Source organism: Drosophila navojoa, chromosome 4 (assembly GCF_054131105.1).
Source record: "Drosophila navojoa isolate 15081-1374.11 chromosome 4, UAZ_NAV_1.0, whole genome shotgun sequence".
Classification (NCBI taxonomy): Eukaryota; Metazoa; Arthropoda; class Insecta; order Diptera; family Drosophilidae; genus Drosophila; species Drosophila navojoa.
The window spans coordinates 2,043,123-2,063,942 of record NC_142892.1 but is presented as its reverse complement, the minus strand read 5'-3'; the positions used below and the strand labels follow the sequence as shown (position 1 = coordinate 2,063,942).

General features: G+C 37.8%; 1 protein-coding gene across 9 annotated transcripts in view; it reads left to right on the top strand.

Moving 5' to 3' along the window:
• bol (boule homolog, RNA binding protein) overlaps positions 1 to 19,990 on the top strand; it is a 34,698-nt gene extending 14,708 nt beyond the window's left edge. For 2 of the 9 annotated variants that reach the window (XM_018101853.3, XM_089259465.1), the window contains 7 exons: positions 6,098 to 6,609; positions 6,706 to 6,859; positions 12,895 to 12,954; positions 13,324 to 13,441; positions 13,663 to 13,754; positions 13,983 to 14,016; positions 18,406 to 19,990. In XM_018101853.3, coding sequence (XP_017957342.1) covers positions 6,488 to 6,609; positions 6,706 to 6,859; positions 12,895 to 12,954; positions 13,324 to 13,441; positions 13,663 to 13,754; positions 13,983 to 14,016; positions 18,406 to 18,536 — 711 coding nt within the window. In that variant the 5' untranslated portion in view covers positions 6,098 to 6,487 and the 3' untranslated portion in view covers positions 18,537 to 19,990. Of the gene's footprint in view, positions 1 to 6,097; positions 6,610 to 6,705; positions 6,860 to 12,894; positions 12,955 to 13,323; positions 13,442 to 13,662; positions 13,755 to 13,982; positions 14,017 to 14,346; positions 17,684 to 18,383 lie in introns of those variants that run through there. The other 7 variants (XM_018101856.3, XM_089259467.1, XM_018101854.3 and 4 more) reach the window with 7 other exon arrangements.
• Positions 19,991 to 20,820: the final 830 nt, after the last annotated feature.

Below are 20,820 nucleotides of genomic sequence, written 5' to 3'. Positions count from 1 at the left end.
GGCATTCGCAGAGGTTTGGCTGCCTGGCAGGCCATCAATTTCCCGGCACGTCTCAGCGCCTCTGCCTCTGCCTCTGCTCCCTTCCCACTCATCTAGCCGCATCATGATGATGTTTGTCTGTTGGTATGTCTGCTTGCCTATCTCCACACACTCTCCCTCTCTCTCTCTCTCTCTCCCTCTCTCTGCCTCCTTTCTCTTGTATTCTGTGTGTGTTAGCTACAATTTCCTTTCACTTGACTGACACCCAAAGCAAGCAGCAATGTCCTCGGCAATGCCCACACCCGCGCACCCGTCTCCCACACACACACACACACACACACTCAAGGATTGTGTAACATGTTTCTGGTCCTCCTTTTGCCTCTTTTTTCGTTTTTTTTCGGTGTGAGCTGAAATGGCAGCCACTTCCGCCAAGCCTGTCAGTCAGCAGCCATGTGCTTTGTGTATGTGTGTGTGTGTGTGTGTATTGGTGTGCCATTTTTGCGCTTTCTCGCATTACACTTGACTTGGCTGCTGTCGCTCTGGCTGTCTGCTTGGCCGCAACTTCAATTGACCTTTGACTGAGTGCAGGTCGGCTCGCCTCGCCGCCCACTCGTGCCCGGCCTGGCTTATAAGCATTTTGGCCAACTTATGCGGCAGCACGCGCCCTGCTGCGAATTCGCAGCTCAGCCTTTTGCCTTTGCTTTTGTTTGCTCGACTACCAACAGAAGAAAAAAACAAAAATCTGTATAAATGAAGATGAAAATAGCCTTAGCAAAGGCTTAAAGCCTCTTGAGCTTTTGGCTAATTGTCCTTATGTGACTTACATACGCTTATCAGACAAATTTCTAGTCTCCTGCACCGATGGCCGCTGCTAAATGCCACGCCCCTGCTTCCTGCGGGCTGCTGCCGCCTTCGCCTTTTGCCATTGCCTTCCTGTTGTGCTAGCCGAGGCGTTGCTGCTTTTCCTTTTTCCCTTCCGCTTTTATCAGCCTTTGACTATCTTGTGCTTTGTTTGCAGCCCGCTCTCTCTCTCTCTCTCTCTTCTCTCCCCTCCTTGTTGTCTTCTATTTTGGCAAGGACGTCGCCGTCGGCGCTCAGGTGCGTTGCTGCACTATTTTTATCAACAATTTGCGTCTCATGTGGGCAGTTACGCTTAGCCGAGGCCCTCGACTGCCCCATGCCCCTAAGCCCCGCCCTCTGTTCTCTGCTCTTGCATTTGCCTTGGAGGTTAGCTGCATTCACTGGGGCTCGTTGTTGCCTTAACTTTTGCTATCTATGTTAACTCAAGCGCCACACAGCTTTGCCCCATTTTTATAGGTCAAACGTTGCGCACGACTCCTGCCAGTTTTTCTACCCTACACACTTGCCTTTTACTCTTTTCCTCCTATCCTCTGTGTTATACTTCGCTCTTCTTTTTTTTTGCGTTTTACTCCCGTCTGGTTTTTCAATAGTTTGGCACTTACTAATTGCATTGCCCTAATTGCCCAAGTTGCGCTTGAATTGTGCCCGAAAAAAAAGAACCATATTGAAGCAAGGGAATGCTAAAAAGGGAAGTAGAAGGTCCCAGAAAAAACCCTAGAGTAGTATATATGCTTTTACTATGCTGTAGATCTTTTATAATCTATTGAAGTTTAAAATTACTGCACTTTAAAGCTTAAAAAAAGGCTAAAAACTATCGATATTTATCGATTTTGATAAAAACTAGAAAAAACACCTCGTATACCATAATATTTGCGCTATATTTATCGTACATGTTCTAGCTTCTATCAAAACTCCTTCTCTATATGCTCATTTACAGGGTATACTATGTTGGTGCTTCTGTTAAACGTTAAACGGAATGCCTGAATGTTGTATTGTCTTCTATTTTCTTTTTTTTTGGGTGAGGGCAACAGCAAAAACTCTCCGGAATTGTTGAATTGTTGCATGGCTGAATCTGATTTCTGTTTCAGTTGCTTTTGCCCTGCAGCCAATCAAAATGCCTTGCATGAAGGCTAACAACATGAATATGCTCTCTGTGTTTGTGTATCTGTGGGTGTGCATACAACTATGAGTGCTGCATACATGTAGGTGTATGTGTGTGTGAGTGTGTGTGTGTGTGTGTGTGCTAACTGAAGTCCATTTGCAGTTTTGTGAAATACATTTTTAATGAGCGCACATCAACAGAACAGGATTTTAGGATTAGCTCTTGGCCAAAATGCAGAATAACCCAAATTGCATTTGCAAAAATGTTGGCCATGGAAATGTTACTCTAAACGAGCTAAACCATTATCGATTGCTGTGAAAATAAATGCTCGAAAGACTGTTGCAGATTGATCGATATGGATATGGATGCTATTCTATAGATGAGCTTATAAATATGTCATCGATATCGTATAGAATGAGCTTATAAATATGTTATCGATATAGTATATGTTATCAATAGTTTATGTAAATAGAATGAGTAGTAAGACTTCTCCAAATCAATTCGCAAATCATATCGCAATGATTTTTAAGCATTTCAATTTATCGATAACTCACTTTTCCCCACTGTCTATAGTGTAGTATATTCTCTTTATTGCATCAATCTACAAATCATCTCACAGTGATATCAAAGTACTTCGAATGTAAATACACAATTTATCGATAAATCACATCCCCACTGTCCATAGTGGCTATTCTCTTTATTGCATCAATTGTTAATGAATTAATAGATGAAATCGATAAATAAATATATATATATAGCTACTGTTCTATAGAAAGGCGAACAGCTCTGATGTATGTTATCGATAACTTATTTGATTATAAGGAGAACACATTTCGCTAAATCAATTCACAAATCATCTCGCAGCGATATCCAAGCACTTTGAATTTAAACATGCAATTTATCGATAAATCACTTAAATAGTACTATCAATGTCTTTAATAGAGCATTTTCCCAACTGACCATCAACAGAATTTCCCCAGCTGCTGCTGCTGCTGCTGCTGCTCTGCTGCACTCGCCGCTCTCTGTGTTTTATTATTAAATTCTTTGGTGGTTCGTTTTCATTGGCATTACGCGTGCAATTTTCGCACGTGGAATTTCGCAATATAATGTCGAGCAGCAGGTGAGCTGCGGTCGGCGTACACACACGGCGCGGGGCGAGCGGACGAGCGGGCGGGCGGGGGCGACGCTGTGTGGCTGCTGCTGTTGATTAAATTCCGCTGATTGGCGTTCCATGTTGTCATGTTGTTTTGGCCCGTGATTTTTCCGGTTGACCTCTACAACTTCGAATGCTTCGAAGCTGCTCGACTGAGTGCTCCGACGGCTCCGACGGCGCTTCGCTGACTTTGCCAATTTTCAGGGCCCATCATTTTTGATGGGCATTTTAATAATGCAATTGCTCTCACAATTTAACGACTCGCTGCTGTCGCTGCTGCTGCCACGCCCAGCGTCAGCGCCCACACACATTTCATAATGTAAATAAATTAAGCTGTTGAAAAATTCGGCTCGTCTGAGGGACAGGCACTTAGTGGAAAAGCTTTTCAGTTTTCCTAGTTTTCCTACACATTGTCTTTGTGTGAGAAGCAATGTTATAGCGGAAATTACTTATCTGGGATTATATATTATGTATATATACGAGGGTAGTTTAATTAAATGAATCAGGGTTTAAATATTATACATATGTATATTGCTTCTCTCATTATATATTTCTTTTCATTTCTTTTCTTTTATGTATACCAGATCATCATCTCTTCTATTTATTTGGCTACTTTTTCGAGCCACCCTCGTTTTATATACTTCTGCTTTTCCAAATTTTGTTTTTTAATTTTGTTTAAAAATAAATTTTGAGTTGAAAAATTCATTTTTGTTTTTCTTTGGAAATGTGACGCGATTTAATGAGAGCAAATATTCATATACATATACATATATAAATGTATATATGTAGAGTATCTATGAATATATCTATATCGTATGTTCATGTTCATCTTTATAATTAGTTTTTCTTATATTTATATATCTAATGTTTTGGTTATTTATTGCCTGTGATTTATAGCCTATAGAGAGTTGAAACCAAACACAGAAGTGAGCAATAATCACGTGTAGAGACAGATACACACACACACACCCACACACACCCACCCAGACTGATATGACATCCACCCATACACACACACACACACACCTTAATCGTCGAGGCGCCATCGATTCCGACTTATTGATTGTTAATGAAATTGTAATTATTTGTATATATTGTCGAATGTTTATAGTAGTAGTAGCTGAGCGATAAGCACCGTACTCTTGCATTTGGGGCAAATTTTATTAGGGGGCGTGGCAGCGCAGCTGGAACTAAAGTATTGCGGTTGGTTTTAAGCAGTGCTTAGACAAAATTGTCGCCTTAGGCAAACATATTAAAGGCGGGCTCTAATTAGCTATTTACAGAAGGCGAATGGATAACAAGCTGGAAACAAGCTAAAAATAACAATGGCAATTGGTGAGAAAACACGACACGAAAAGGGCAGAGCTCCTTATCAGATATAGAGCATTAGATGCGAGGCTTGATGGGGAGCCTAAAGTAGAAGATATTTGGATATACTTAGCGATTATTGAGCTCTGTAATATAGAAGTCAGCTTAGTTACGGAATGTCTGTAATATGTGCCAAATACTATGGTATACATACAATATATAAATCGATTTCTTCTTCCATAAGTTGTCTGGAAACCAGATCAAATCATCTGCGTTATCGGAATTGCCCTTTGATATTGATACTAATCTTTCTATATGCATATTAATATGGATTAGTCAAAATTCGAATATCATATATATCTTGCTTCTCGACTATACCCTGTATTCGTATATAGGCTAGGTTCTATATTTAACATGCTCAGTTCCATATTCCAAAGTCTTCGTACATTCAAGAATTATCGAGAAGCTCAAGTAACTGGTCTACATATTAACAACTGCAAAGTGCACAATGAACTTGGCAAATGAAAAACAGTTTGTCACATCTGAAATAGACCCATAAAAAAAAGTAACATAAAATTTGGACAATAGAAAACGTATAAAAGTTTAAATATGGAATATTTTAATGCGACTTGTTCGTGGAATTTTAAATAAGCTTTTAAGCAACTGAGATATACACTACAAATGGAGAAATGTCTATTTCATAAAAAGGAAATAGCGTATATGATCCTAACTCAGTTTTTACTGAATATGAATATACTAGAGTTAGCCATATATACATAAAATCTTGCTGCATATCTGATCATCTGCTGTCGCTTCTTGTCATTTGCGAGTAGTCTGTAGTAAAACAGTAAACCTTGCCCATAAGCCTAATCTATGAATGCCACAAACAACGTCAGATGCGAGAAGAGTAATCAAAGCTGTCCATATTCTTATCTTTATGCCAAAATAATTGGAGCTGGTCTGGTAGTAAGGTTGATTTTAGTGAGTAGCAATGATGCCGAGGGCAGGCTAAAGAGTTGGCGATTATAATAATCTTTAAACACACCTCGTATATCTAAGTATGTACTCGTTCCATAAATGTTTTCAATACTCTGCATTTAGTTAGTTCTACAACAAATTAACCAAGCAGCTAGAGCAACGGCATTTGTATTGGTAAACTGGTAAAACTGTAGTCGTGCAATTGCTAAATACATTATTTTGGTCATTTCATTGTTGCTCTTGTTGTTGTTGCTGTTGTTGTCAACTTTGTTGTTCATCGTCTGCTGCTGTTGCTGCTGTTAAATTTAAACTCTCTGCGCTATTTGCCTGCTGCTGAAGGTGAATTTATGGCGCACACATGTGTCGCTCGATTGTCTCCGAGCTACCTCAGCAGAGTGTCTGCGTCTCTCGCTCTAGCTCACCTCTCTCCCTCTCTCTCTCTCTCTCTCTCTCTCGCTCTCTCTCTCGCTCGTTCTCACTTGTGACATATGTCGTCGCTGTATGCCAAAAATAGATGCATTTCGAAATGTAGGGGGCAATATTTTTTTTCTGTTTTACAGACGACGACGAAGATCAACAGCAGTAGCGGCAGCAGAAGCAGCGGCAGCGGCAGCTAAGAGGCTGTCTCTAGGTCTGCTTCTAGCAGCGCGCTCTTTCACACAAGCAAAACTAATTCTCTCTCTCTTTCTCTCTCCCACTCTCGTTCTCTCTTATAGAACTAGCATTTCAAAAAAGAACGCACACATACGGAAAGGCCAAAGCAAAAAGAAGAGGAAACTGGAAGGCAGCGTGAATTGGATGTGACGTGACACGGTCGATAAATATCTACAAATATATATATAATATATACATACATATATATATCGATATATTAATGCGTGTTAGACTAGAACAGAGAAACAGCAGCAGCAGCAGCAGCAGCAGACGACGCACCAGCAGAGCCTAAACTCTACAATAAGGAAATAGCTGAAACAGAAGCAACTACTTGCTCTCTGTATATATAAATATATATTAGGAACTATTTTCACCCCCCGGAGTTAATCGATAACAGCTTCAAGATTCTGCCCTTCGGTGCCAATTTTCGTCTGGAGACGACACCAGCCGAGATGCACAAAATAGCAGCCGCGCCAGCCGCGGCTACAGCGCCGGCTGGAGCATTGGAGGCACCGCTGGCGGCCCCCAAATATGGCACACTCATACCTAATCGCATATTTGTGGGCGGCATAAGGTAAGCCAATGAAAATACTATAGAAAATATCAACAAAATACTGCAAAAATACCGAAAAAATACCAAATCCAAAACAATTATTTTACCCCATTGCAGTGGTGACACCACCGAGGCGGATCTGACGCGCGTCTTCAGTGCCTACGGCACCGTAAAGAGCACAAAGATCATCGTGGATCGTGCCGGCGTCAGTAAGGGCTACGGATTCGTCACATTCGAGACGGAGCAGGAGGCGCAAAGACTGCAAGCGGATGTAAGTCGAAACTGAGCATTAACTACTGCACTCTTCTATGCACTTTTGCTAATGTCGCTTGTGTTTATCGATTTATGATTTATCGAGAAATATCCACACACACCACACACACACACACACATACCTACATACACACTTAAACACATATATTTTAAACTCGCTCTCACTCTCGAACAGCTGCAAAAAAAAAAAAAAAAAAATACATATAAAAAAGTTATAATGTGCCTCCGAATCTTTTAGGGCATTAGCTGACCCACAGACAGCGACGTCTCGCAACCAGCGTGTGAACGAATATTTATCGTTTATTCGATATATCGATTGTGTGTATCGATCGACGGTACGAGTAACGGCACTTGTAATTCTCTTATGTATTTTACTTGTATTTTTCTTCTAATTGCGTTTTTGTTGAGTTACGTTTACGAGTTACGTTTCCGTTGCGTTACGTTGCGTTACGTTGCGTTACGTTACATTACATTGTATTACAAATTCATCACACACACACCCACACCACCCACACACACACACACACCTGTACACTTAACATAGTTTTAGTGAATCGAATTGCATTTGTTGGCTCGTTAGCTCGACGGCCGTCCCGTTGATATTGATTTGCTATCGATACCTGTGCTATCGATAACAATCAAGTTGCGTTTGGCGTTGCGTTGTGCACCTGTTCTAATTTCTTTTTCTTTTATCATTTAATTGTATTCTCTCTGTTAACTTTTACTATGCGCAAATTAATCAAATTAGCTAATTGCCCACGCCTCGGTCTTGTTTAAATAGTGTAAATGCGTATATAGCGTAGACCTCATATATATCTAGATCTTTTTCTATATATATATATACATTGTATATGAAGCTCTAGACCCTAGTGCATTATTTATTTCTTTCTGCTGTACAATTTGATGCGAAACTTTAATCATTTTTATTTTGCGATATTTTTTATACTAATTATCATTGTGGTGGGCTGAGGGCAGGGGCGTGGCAGCTTGTCAGTGTGTGGGGGATATCTATGGCTGAATTACCTGCTGCATAACCCTATCCATAATCTTCTCTAAGATTCACAGGGAAAGAGAGAGCGAGAGAGTGATAATAATGCCTCTTAACACCTTCTCCAACACCGTGACACCCTCATCTCGTTCCAAGCTCTCCATTACAGTCAAATCTTCTCTCAGCTTTACTGAGAATAGAGTGAACCCTATAATAAAACCCACGCAGTCTGGTTGCCCTCTTCAATTACCCGGTATTACTCATCCCCCAGTTCACCTTATATATACCTTGTCGGTTTCATAGAGCGCCTTATTAAGACGCGACACTTCTTCCTACACTTGCCTTTACCTCCATTAAAAACCTAGTGTCTCCTATAATATTTCCCACTTTCACTTTCCTCTACTCGAGTCGAGTTTTCTATATATAGTCAGGCTTATGTGTGCTTTGATCTGCTTCACAAGTACATATATATATGTATATATATAGATAGAAAGGGAACCGAGTTTGTAGGTAACACCCTCTGTCAGCCATCTCACCTCCCAGCCCGTCCCTTGCTCTTGCTGCATTCTAACTAAGTCTAGTTCAAGCTATTGTCCCAGAAAGAAACTAATCGACCAACAAATTTCCCAATAAACCCACGAGAAATACCTTTGTTACCGTCCTTTTACTTTTCTCGGCCTATTTCCTCTCTACCATTCCGCTTGCCTCCTCTCGTCTCTTCGTCTTCCAAGGCTAGTTCCTAAATATAGCCAAGCCATTGTCTGATTCTCGCAGCTGCATAAAGAGAGAGAGAGGTAGAGAGAGGCACTTTTACCTTGTTCTTTCCCCCTCTCCCTCTGGTTGCTTCCAGGTCTAGTTCCTAAATAAAGTTAAGCTTCTTTTCTCGCTGTCATAGCGCGAAAGCCTTATTAGAAATCGTATTGCATTTTGATTAGAGCGTGTTGCATAACAACCTCAGCTGAGCAGCTGCCAGCAGCTACATCTCTGTCGCCTCTCCCTCCCTCTGCCCCTTTGCATCCCTTTTGTGTCTTCTTTTGTGTTTCCTCTCTGCACGTGTGTGTGTGTGTGTGTGTGTGTGTGTGGCATACATTAAGTGAAAAAGTTTTCCACTTGTCATTAAATGTGCATTGTTATTGCGCTGCTGGCGCTTTGCACATTTTCAGTGTAACACAAACACACTTACACACACACACACAGCTCTCTGAATATGTGTGTGTGCTTGTCCTTGTCTACTTACATATATGGCTGCCATGCCCACACTCACTAAACGCCCATCTCCTTAGGCCAAATAACAATGGAGCCTTGCCAACCAGCCAGCCAGCCGTGGCAACGTTTAACGAGGTTTTAATGCGAAGCAACACCAACCAAGCAAACCACTCACACACACAGACACACACACACACACAGACACTCACACACACAGACACACACACACACACACACACACACACACATGCATCTATATATACATGCATTCTACGCACGCACACACACATGCTTACATTTTGCACTAATTAAATTTCGTTTAACCAAAATTTTCTGTTCAAGTCTAGCCTATAGCAGTACCCCCAAATAGAGTTTAGCCTGGTCTCCTGACATATATATATATATACCCAACAGCTAACATTACAAATATACCTCTTACACACTCTCATCACACACACACACACACATGGCTCATTGTTCCCTTGACATTTACTAAATGTTTTGGATAGCCCATTAAATGCATTAATTTGTAGAGGAACTATTACAAAGGTGTAATAAATATACGATATTCTTGGGAACAGAATCGTAATAAATACAACAGGCTGGAATTTGATATCGATATAGCATATATAGAATAAATTCTATATGTTCAGAACTCTACAAATTCAATATTTTCGAATACTATATTGAATACTATAAGCTGTTCCACGTAACCTAAATTTGTCATGAAAGCAGGAATAATCGATCTGAATTGAAATCGAAAAATAGAAATTAAAAAATCTATATCTATAAGAAATTAAAAAAGCTATACATCTATGTGAGTTTTATATGAAAGGTCTAATCTATTTCATCTTTCAATTAGAGCATAAGGAATTGAAGCCAGGAATATGAAACTAGAAATAATTCTATTCGAAATAATATTGTAAAGCTAAGAATCATTCGATGCAGAAATTAGAAAAGATTCGCAAGAATTAAGCCAAAAGATTAATGCCGAGATTGAAGCAGGATGATGCCTGAGCAGCTAATTAGTAATCCCAATAGATCGAGATTCGAGTTTAGTTTCAGATGCGAATTCAGCAGACGTTGAAAGCATATTAAATGGAAGCAATAACTGAATGATTAAATAAGAACTACACGCATCAATAAACAAACGTGACGTACCATACACACACACACACACACACACACGTACCCAACACATACGTAGCATCACATACACACTTAAGTACACACACTTGGACCTTTTCAACGACCTTTCCCCACTTCAGAAGGCAAATGAAAAAATTGAATTGTAACTTTTTGAAAAGCGTTTTTTTTTTTAATGTAAATAGGATTATATTAATATGAAATATATATGACCGATCATCACAGAGGAGGTAGTGGTAGGAGCTTCAATTTGCTGTTTGCCACACTTTATAAATGGACCAGTAAAACGTCTGCTGTTGTCCTTTTTGTATGCGTGTGTGTGTGTGTGTGTGTGTTGGCAACAAAGGAGCAGCAGCCCCCGCATTTGAGGCTCGTTTTGAGGGTTCTTAATTAAATTCGCCCAAGACAAAAGTGGGTCGTCCTGCTGCTGCTGTTCGGGCGGCCAACTCTTTTGCCTTTGCCTTAGCCTTTTCTCATTTTTATTATTCAACTGTGTGTGTGTGTGTGTGGGTCGGCCTTTTGTGTTGCGCAGCGCTTATCCTTGCTGACGTCCTTTATGATGGTGCTCAAATGAAAAGACGTCGCTGCGCTCTCTCTTCGCCTCACCAGCTGGCTAGCTTCCCCCACTCTCTCTCCCTCTCCCTCCCCCCCTCCATTTCTCTCTGTGTGTTTGCCCGGCGGCGGTCAAAGAAGGATACAGCAGGCTCGAGTCTCGAGACTCGCAAATGAATAAAAAATTTGAGGCGGCACAAGTCCGTCGCTGCAGGAACTTTAAGAAGAGCGCAAACATTTGCTTAGGATCTGCCCGGGCCAACCACCCACCCAACCGCCAAGCGAATGTGGTCGAGCCAGTCGCTCGCTTGAAGTGCGTGGTGCGCCCATTATGATGGCCTTTCATGCATTTCAAGTGCAAATTGCTGCGGCTATCAGCGCCTAATTGGCAATTAAAGATAAACCTGACCCATGTAACCAACCGCAACTGACAGCCGGCGACAGACAGGTACAGTGGACGCCCATCACAATGGCCAGACAGAGCCTTATCAATAGCTAGAGTATAATACTTAATGGCATATGAAAGCGACATCTACAGTGGAGGGTGACCACAAAGGGGCAGATGAAAGAGACTTTAGATTAGTCTGTTCTTTCGTGCAACTAATACAACAAAGGAGCCTGGGAAAGTAAAATAATAGTATTTGTCCGCCTATTCAGAGCGAAAACATTTGAACTCCCTTTAATAGTCATATTAAATTACTTTTTACTAGCTGGGAGCTCCTTGTATTATACTAAGTAATTGTCAAATGAGTGGCAACTCTTTATAGAGTATATTAAAAGCGCCGAAATCGAAAGCATATACCTATACCTATACCTATACCTATCCTTATAGTCGGACATAACTTCGTAAAGAGCATAAAACTAAATATTTAGTACTCTGGCAACCCTATTAGTTGCATATGCTGATTGGCAACTCTATAAATGAGCTAGGTGGCAACGCACAAATGGCAAATTAATTACTTATTAAAACAATACTTTGTTTATAGTTGGTAATTGCAACTAGTCTGTCCCAAAGACGCGTCTTACAATTGGGGAAATATTTGTTGATTTTATAGACTCCAATCATATTCATACGAATGCCTGTGGCTAATATAGCAAAATCAGGTGCAACTCTCAGCTTGGTTCCATTTTTGGTGTATAAAAATCGAAATGTTTTTAACAAACTCACAGTAAAAAAACGCAATCATTTGTCATATTTTGAGGTTAGTTTATTTCGAGGTAACTTGTGTTTTAACTGTACATTTGTTAGACCTTTAATTTTGGTGTTGGCGTTCGTAAATTTTAAACATTTATGATAATAGCTATTAATTTGAGTTGAATTGAATTGAATTGAATGTTGCGGGTGTTGCCAATTGGCGGATAAATACTTTGATTGAAAAGAAACCAAAAAAAATTGAAAGCTTGAATCGAAACGCTTTATATATATACACACACACATATGTATATGTATATGAATATATTTGATATATTTATATATATGTACTTTTAGTTTGTTTTTTACGTTGTGTTTTAAGAACAAAGAAACATCTTTCATTTCAAGCAAATTCCAATACGAATTGCAGTACATGACATTTTGTAATAATAATACTACACACTCTATATACTATCTGAAGTTGATATATATACATACATATATATGTTTTACACAATATTTTGATAATAATCCATTCTTTTCGTTTTGCGGCTTGGCACGTGTTTTTTCTGCAAATCTTGTGGCCACATTTTTTGGGCCCTCTGCCGCTGCCAAAAAAGAGAAGCACAAAACAAAAACAAGAAAAATTCAGAAATTTTCTCAACATTTTTCTTGCTGCTGCTGCTGCGTTCGATTTGAATTTGAATTTGAAATTTGAATTTCGTTTTGGCTTGTCTGTTGATGATGCCACCACACACACACACACAGAGACACATACACATAGTACACACACACACAGATACACACACACACAAACACACACACAACAAGTTCTTGCCACAATCTAAAGAATTTTTAGTAAAATATTTTCTAATGCATTTTATTACATTTGCTTTCTTGTCTCTTTGTCTCTCTTCCATTCGCTGGCTTTCTTTCTCTCTCTCACACACTCACTCTCTCGCACACACACGCGCGCCCTCTCTCTCTCTCTCTCTGTGTCCAAAATCAGGGCGAGTGTGTGGTGCTGCGCGATCGCAAGCTGAACATCGCGCCGGCCATCAAGAAGCAGGTGAGTCTTTAAGCTAGCAGCTATCATACAGTGGTGGCCAAAATAACAGTGCCAGGGCCAGACATTGGCTTTTATTATAATTGGGCTAGCAAAAGCTATATGTTTTAATAAATAATAATAGAGAAAATGTTGGTGAGGCAGGTGCACGACTGTCAGATACCCTATAAAAAAACAAGATCTCTAATATCAATTTTTATGGAGCATACTTTTCTAGCAAATCTTAAACATATAATATTGAATATGCATATCAATCCACATTCACTTTTGCTGAACTCAAGTAGCAATCTACATAGCCCTTTATTTCGGCCACCACTGTATGCATATATCCCCCAAAAATTTGCATAATAATTGAATTGAAATTCCATCCAGCCGAACCCGCTGCAGTCAATTGTGGCCACCAATGGAGCCGTTTACTATACCACCACGCCGCCGGCACCGATTAGCAATATACCCATGGATCAGTTTGCTGCTGCCGTCTATCCGCCAGGTGAGTGTCCAAAATCAAGTGCAATTTAGCTTTAGCATTGTGTGGCTTTTGTTGAATATTCCATGTACTTTGGTTGAAATATTTTCTTTGATTTTTTTTTGTTTTTTTTTTTCTGGTATTCCATTTTATACTCTTCTCTTCTCTACAACAACCAATCAACAACAACAACAACAACACACAACAACAATCTATGTAACGCTGGACAAATTAACCAAAACTAGTTACTGACTTTACAGCCGCTGGAGTGCCAGCCATCTACCCACCTTCAGCCATGCAATATCAGCCATTCTATCAGTACTACAGCGTGCCAATGGTAAGTAAATCAAAGCTCAAGATTCTACTAATTGGGGTGACTTTAGTAGTAGTAGCAGTTAATATATGATTTATTCCGGGTATGATTCATTAATTCATATGTATATTATACAGATGATAATTTAGAGTAACGGAAAAACTTATGATCTAGTCATCATCATCTATGCATTTACTTCATTTGCAAAAACTAATGTACATATATCCCTCTCTCTCTCTCTCTTCTTTACAGAATGTACCCACCATTTGGCCTCAGAATTATCAAGGTAAATATAATCATTCCCTCTCTCTATCTCAATCTATCTCTGGCTACCTAGCGTGCTTTCGTTTAGTCGCCTCTTTGTCTTCTATCTGACACACTATATCCTTCTCGCTCCCACCATAATCTGCTTGCTCTCTCATATATAACTATATATCTCGCATAAATATATATCTGTACATATGAATATATCGTATATTTGCTGTAGTTTTTTTTTTTTTTTGTAATACCACACAACACTCTCTCTCTCTTTCTCTTGGTATACGCTTTATTTTTGTTCTTTCTTTCTTTCTTGCTTTCGGTTCTTGCTGCACAACCACTCAACGAACGTTAAAAGGTTAAATCATACAACAACAACAAGAACAACTAGAACAACAACCAGAACAACAGCTAGAACAACTACAACAACAACAAATTTTCGTAATCGCTGCCTGAGCAACAACTACTACTACAACAACAACAACAAACAGCAACAGCAGATGCAACAACTACAGCTACAAGAACAACAACAACAACATCCACAGCAGCTACTCTCCCCAACCACCCCCACCGCAGCCGCACAAGAAAACAACAAAAATTAGTTTTAATTTTAATTGCTAAATTAATTTAGTTTATATAATTATAATTTAACACACACACACACACACATACGCTCTAGGCGTAAATTATTAGTTAAATGCCACGCCCACCCACAGCTGGTGCAAACAACAAAATATCTAGAAGAATTATTTTAAACGCCATTTTGTTTTTTTTTTGTTTTCATTTTGTTTTTTATTGCCTGTGCATATGCGTAGCTAAATAACTATTGTATACATGTAGTAGTGAGAGCGCACACACACATACACACACACGTACATACTCTCACAGCCTCTGTAGTTGTATTGTGTTTGGAATTGTATGCAAACAAACAAATGTTTCTTCGACTGTTTTCTTGTAGGCATTTATCCCTGTTAACTTTTGAGGATGCAGCCATAACTACAACAGCAACAACAACCAACTACAACAACAACAACAAATTACTGAAGCTACTTACTACAACAACAACAACAATAGCAACAACAACAAAGCATTAATAGAATTTATATAAGCTGCAACAGCTGCTTAAAAATAATATTAATCAATTTGTAGCGACATTTTCAATAGATACATAAATACAAATATATATGTATACCTACATATATATACGAATACATACGCATAGTTGGAAGTCACATACAACACACTCGCACACACACTCACACACACACACACTCTCTCAGTGCTTTAACATAAGCAGCTTATGTTTTCAGTTGTAGAAACAGGCAACAGAGGGCGCACGCAGTGGCTTGGCGTTTGAGCAGGACGGGAAGAGCGAGAAGCTTCGACTGTATTGCAGTCGGCAAACGTTTGTGCAATTAGCGGAGGTGGGAAAGAGATGACAGGACGGGGGGGTATGGTTAGTTTTTTGAGGGGAAATGCAAGGCTGCAGCTGGCAAATGAAAGACAGAAATGTACCGATGTAATAATTTTGATATATGTAGAAATATAATTTTTGGCTTATTTAGCAGAAATAATACACACACACGCACACACACATACACAGACATAGTGAGACTCACATCTAAAAGAGTAGCAAGTCAAGTCAGCTAGTATATTATTTATTTGAAGCAAGGCAATACATGTTAGAGTGAGACAGCGAATAGCAGTGGAGCGGCGAGCAGCAGCAGAAGCAGCAGCAGTAAAACGAAAGTTAAAGACATAAATTATGCATAAATATTAATTTATATAAAATACACACGCACACACAAACATACACACATACGTATATATATATGAACGCATAAATGTAACTGTTATATACAGAAAAAAAACTAAGCAAAAAGCAAAAAAAAAAAAAAAGAAACTGCCGCACAAAGCATGCGCGCAAGCTAACACACACACACGCATACACCCATACTAATATACATATATATCTATATATATGAAACATATACATACACATACAAAGCCTAAGTTAAAAGTATATTTGTAAGCCAAGCAAAAAGTACGGTAAACTGAACGAAATTGTAGTCTTAACGAAAGCTAAACACAAAACTGAAGTTAAAACGAATTAAAAATACTAAAAAAAAAAAGAAGGCAAGAAATACTAGGACTTAAGTAAATGAAAAATAAACCTATACAATAAAGATATTCAAAAAAGCTAAAAACAAAAAAGTATATACAAAATATACCATATACATATATACATACATACATATATATATAATGCCTAGTACATAGCGAGACTATTCAAAAAATAATAAAAAAAAAAATATATATATATATACATATAAAATAACTAAAGCAATACATAGACACTCAATAAGTGTGTGCTAATATACCATGCATAATAAATAAATAAGCAAAAAATACTGAAAAAATACCTATGCGTGAAAATGTGAGGGAAGAAGCTAACTCTCTCCCATCATTCGCCCTTGTTTATCATTTGTACGACGCGAAACACATTTTTTGTTACACGTAACTCTTATTGTTAAAACTTGGCCTAAAAACCTAAGTTTAAAAAAAAATACTTAAAGGCAAAAAGCAAAAGGCAAAGGCGGCGATCAAAAAAAGAATTCAACAATTGGTGCAAAATTAAGCTGAAAAAAATACCAGAAAATATTTCATTATCAAATTATTTGCCCACTTTACAAGTACTATATACATATATGTATATACATATATATATATTTTATATGTATCAAATTTAAAGATCAAACCAAATGGTTTCACAAAAATGACCTGCATATGCAAGCAGTTAGCCACGCCCCTTATAGTTTTTCCGTCGCCTACGCCGCTGCGCCTTACACTTCACTTGTTGACAAATTTGTAACGTTAAAAAAAGCTATTAAAAAAACTCAATTGTTGCATAGTTAATAAAAATTAAAACTTATTGACAAATTTTTTAAAATCGAATCGTAACAATAATTAGAAAAGAAAACAAAAGAAACACAAAAACATACGAAAATAAAAGCAATAATTGAATAATTGATATGCTCTAGTTGAAAACTACAACCACCAATATATAAGCCCCATACACACACACACACACACACATAAGGCATACATACTTAAGCCCAAGTCAAACGTTTCGTTTCTTTTAAGTTATGAAATTGAGGTACAGTCTACATGGCCTGCAAAATGCCTAATATAACATATACATACACACACATACACACACATACACACACACCCACACAGTAACTAATAAATCCAAGGCATAACTTAAGATATATACGTGATATTTTGAAAAAAAGAAAACAAACAAAAAAATTCATAAATAGATTGTTTAGGTTTAAAAAACAAAAAGAAGAAATATATATATATATACAATTATATATATTTGAACATTTTTGCTGACATACAAAACAAAAACAAAAAAAAAGTTTGTAACTCAATTTTTATTGTCTGACTCTCGCTCGATTGTGGGTTCGGAGATCGGAGAGGTTCTTAAGTTTTCGAAGAGCAGTAAAGCAGATTGTGTCCCATCGTAAAAAAAGAAAAAAACAAAAAGAAAAAATTATTAAGTTTATACATGCATATATATATATGTGAATATTTATAACGTACATACAAAGCATATTAAATATACATATACATATATATATATATGTATATATATGTACCATAAAAGAAAAGTAAAAAAAAAAAAGAAATTAGTCAAAACTAAAAAAAGTATATATATATATATATCATAGCAAAAGGCATAAACTGTACAATTAAGTAAAAACAAGAAAAATATGAAAACAAATATTATATATACATATATTTTAAAGCAAAAATCAACTGATTAAAGTGCGGCTCAAGTTAGGAGCAACGTTTTTTTAGTATCGTAAGTAACAACCTACCTAAATAAAAGTACAGCAATTAAATGGAAAAACTGTAATAATTATATATAAATATATATATATATGATCATCACAATTATTTAACATGTATAAGACAAACACACACAGAAACACAGCAAATAAAGCTAAAAAGAGAACTAAGATTGCTCTAATCGGCAGTGCCCGACTAGCAGATACCCTGACATTGTGGAAATGCCTTCAGGTTAAATAATAATCGAAATAATAATTATTATACCATATAGACGAAAATATCCTTTGCAAGGGATCTTCCATAATATGTTCAGGGTATCGTACGTAAAAAGGCAAAATGAAAACAATAAAGCAACAGCTACTTAAATAATTTTAGCAAAAAACAAAAAAAAAAAGATGCATAAAAAACACTAGAACAAATTCTTTTTATTTATTTATTATTTAGTTATTTTCCAATTGCTTTTTAGTTGCAAAATTTGATCGTTTTTTGCTATTTTGCGTTTGCCCGCATCAATCTGATTCATTTCCGATTCCAAAGAACCATTTTAATTTTCCGTTAGAAACTCAGCCACCGATGCCGCATCATGCGCCGCCACACGGAGCTTGGGAGTTTGACGATGGCACCAACAACAACAACCGCAACAACAGCAAAAACAACATCTCTGTGACGAATTGGCGCATGTCCATGTAGTCGAACTCGATGCGTGTCTCCCTTCTAGTCTAACCAATGCAAATCAATACACACAGCCATACAGAACACGGCACACAGACACAGCAGCAGCAGAAGCAGCACCAGCAGCGCTGCAACTGGAGAAATGAAGAAGACAAATGGAAGAAACAATGTGCAAATGCCATGTGCTATAACCGAACGCGAAGACTGAAGCAAAAGCAAATGCGAAAGTAAACACGAAAGTGAAGGCACACACGCTGTAGTTGAGAAGTAGCTGTAAAAGATCAAGTCAAGAGAAGAACACCAGCGCGCATGCGAGCAAGCGAGATGCATGCTGTGCTACGGCTGGGCAAGCTAAGAATGTGTGTATCAAACGAAGATGAGAGGAACAGCAACAACTACAGCAGCATTTCGGCAGCAATAACCAATAAGAAAAGAGAATCATTTATGCAGCATTGATGGTGCTCACTCTCTCTCACAGACACAGCACGACACAGCTTATCTACACAGTTGCAAATTAGTTTCATAATTTTTTCGTTTATTTTGTTTCCCAGTTCAAATTGTTTCATTGTTTCCCTGTATTTTCGTTACTATTGTTCTGTTCATTTCGTTGCCAATCCAGTGTTTCAGATGGGCTGCAGATACTTTGCAAGAGCAACATCTAATGACAACAAGAACAACCAGAGACTAACGTCACTCGTTGAGTTGAGCACTAGGACCATTAGGACCCTTAATAGGTAGAGTAGCAACATGTCGCTACTTCGTTTCCCGCATTGTCGCATAGAGAGAGCGAGAATAGGAAATGCTAAGCATCAGTTAAGTCGACAGGCAGGAGAATAGGGAAATAACGAGAGACAAGAGAGACGAAAGCATATCCAAACTTCTTCAGGAATTTTTCAAGAAAACACGATTTGCACGCTGCATATATATAAATCTATATATATGTACCACAAGAAGACACCCCGCTAAAAAAAAAAAAGCAATAATCCATAACCTCGACTCTCCTCTCAGGTCTTGCTAAATAACATATGTGCTCCTTCTTTTTGCTTCAACTGTAGCCCAAACCCAATCGAATAGAATCTATATCGACATAGTTCGTGTATAGAATCAGAGAGAAGTATAAATATCGAATCTAATTGGTTTCGGGTTCAATAATTTGGCGTTCCGATTTCGTAGTTCTTCTATAAATAATCAAAGATTCTAAATGAAAGTCTATAACATTCATTGCCTTTTACAAATTTGGCCACCACTCAAGCAATTTGCAAAATTTTCTACGTTTCTTCTACATGTATTTCACTCTGTCTATAATATTGACTAGACTATTTTTATCATTCCAATTGTTTTGGCTTAGATTATGTACTAAATTCGTTGCCATTTCCGTGTATATATATATTGTATAGAAGTTTTTTCTAAATTTTGAAAGTTAACCCACAATTAACAATTGTCAAAACAAATAAATAAGAGCCCGAAACAAATTTCAAATCTTTCTTTGTTTTATTCTCTTTTAATTTACATTTTATATACCATATGATTTTTACACACACATGAACAACATGGCGTATACGCATTTCATAGCAAGTAAATTTTTTCGTAGCATACTTTCGGGTTGAAGCGATATGAAATTCTACAAACGTAAAGGCAAGCAAAAACATAAATACGTGCAACGAATCTTTTTCGATGTTTGATTTGAGAGTGGGCAAAATTATATGGATTCGAATGAATCATATACGAATAGTTGAATTATATAAACGGTTGTGTCAAATTAGCTCTAAAATATGATTAAACTTCGGGCTGCCGAAGCTTGAATACCCTGGAAGAGATCCATGTTATAGGTAAATTAGTTACAATACTATTTAGATAGTTTATAAAGCTATATATATACTGATTCGCTGTAAGGGCAGTTGAATTGATAGCTGAGAGATTATAAAATAATGAAGATATATGAAAATCTATAGAGCCTTGACCTGAGCTGACATTGAAATATTTTAGTGCACAATATATTAGATGACTCTATGGTAACTATCAGCTAGATCAGGATGATACAAAGCTGAGGTCATATAGAAAGTTCATACAGATAAAATATGCCAGTCATGCGATACCACCTTTCAGCTAAGATCGCTTACAACACAGATATATAACTGCTGATGTGTATGATATTAATATATGTGGCTGCTATATTTATCAACTGATCCTAAGCCAATTTTCAGCTAAAAAACATCAGCCAGAGCTGAGTTCAAATAGTACATATATAATAATCTCTCCCTAACAACTTGTATAAGTTATCATATCAATTTCTAGACACACT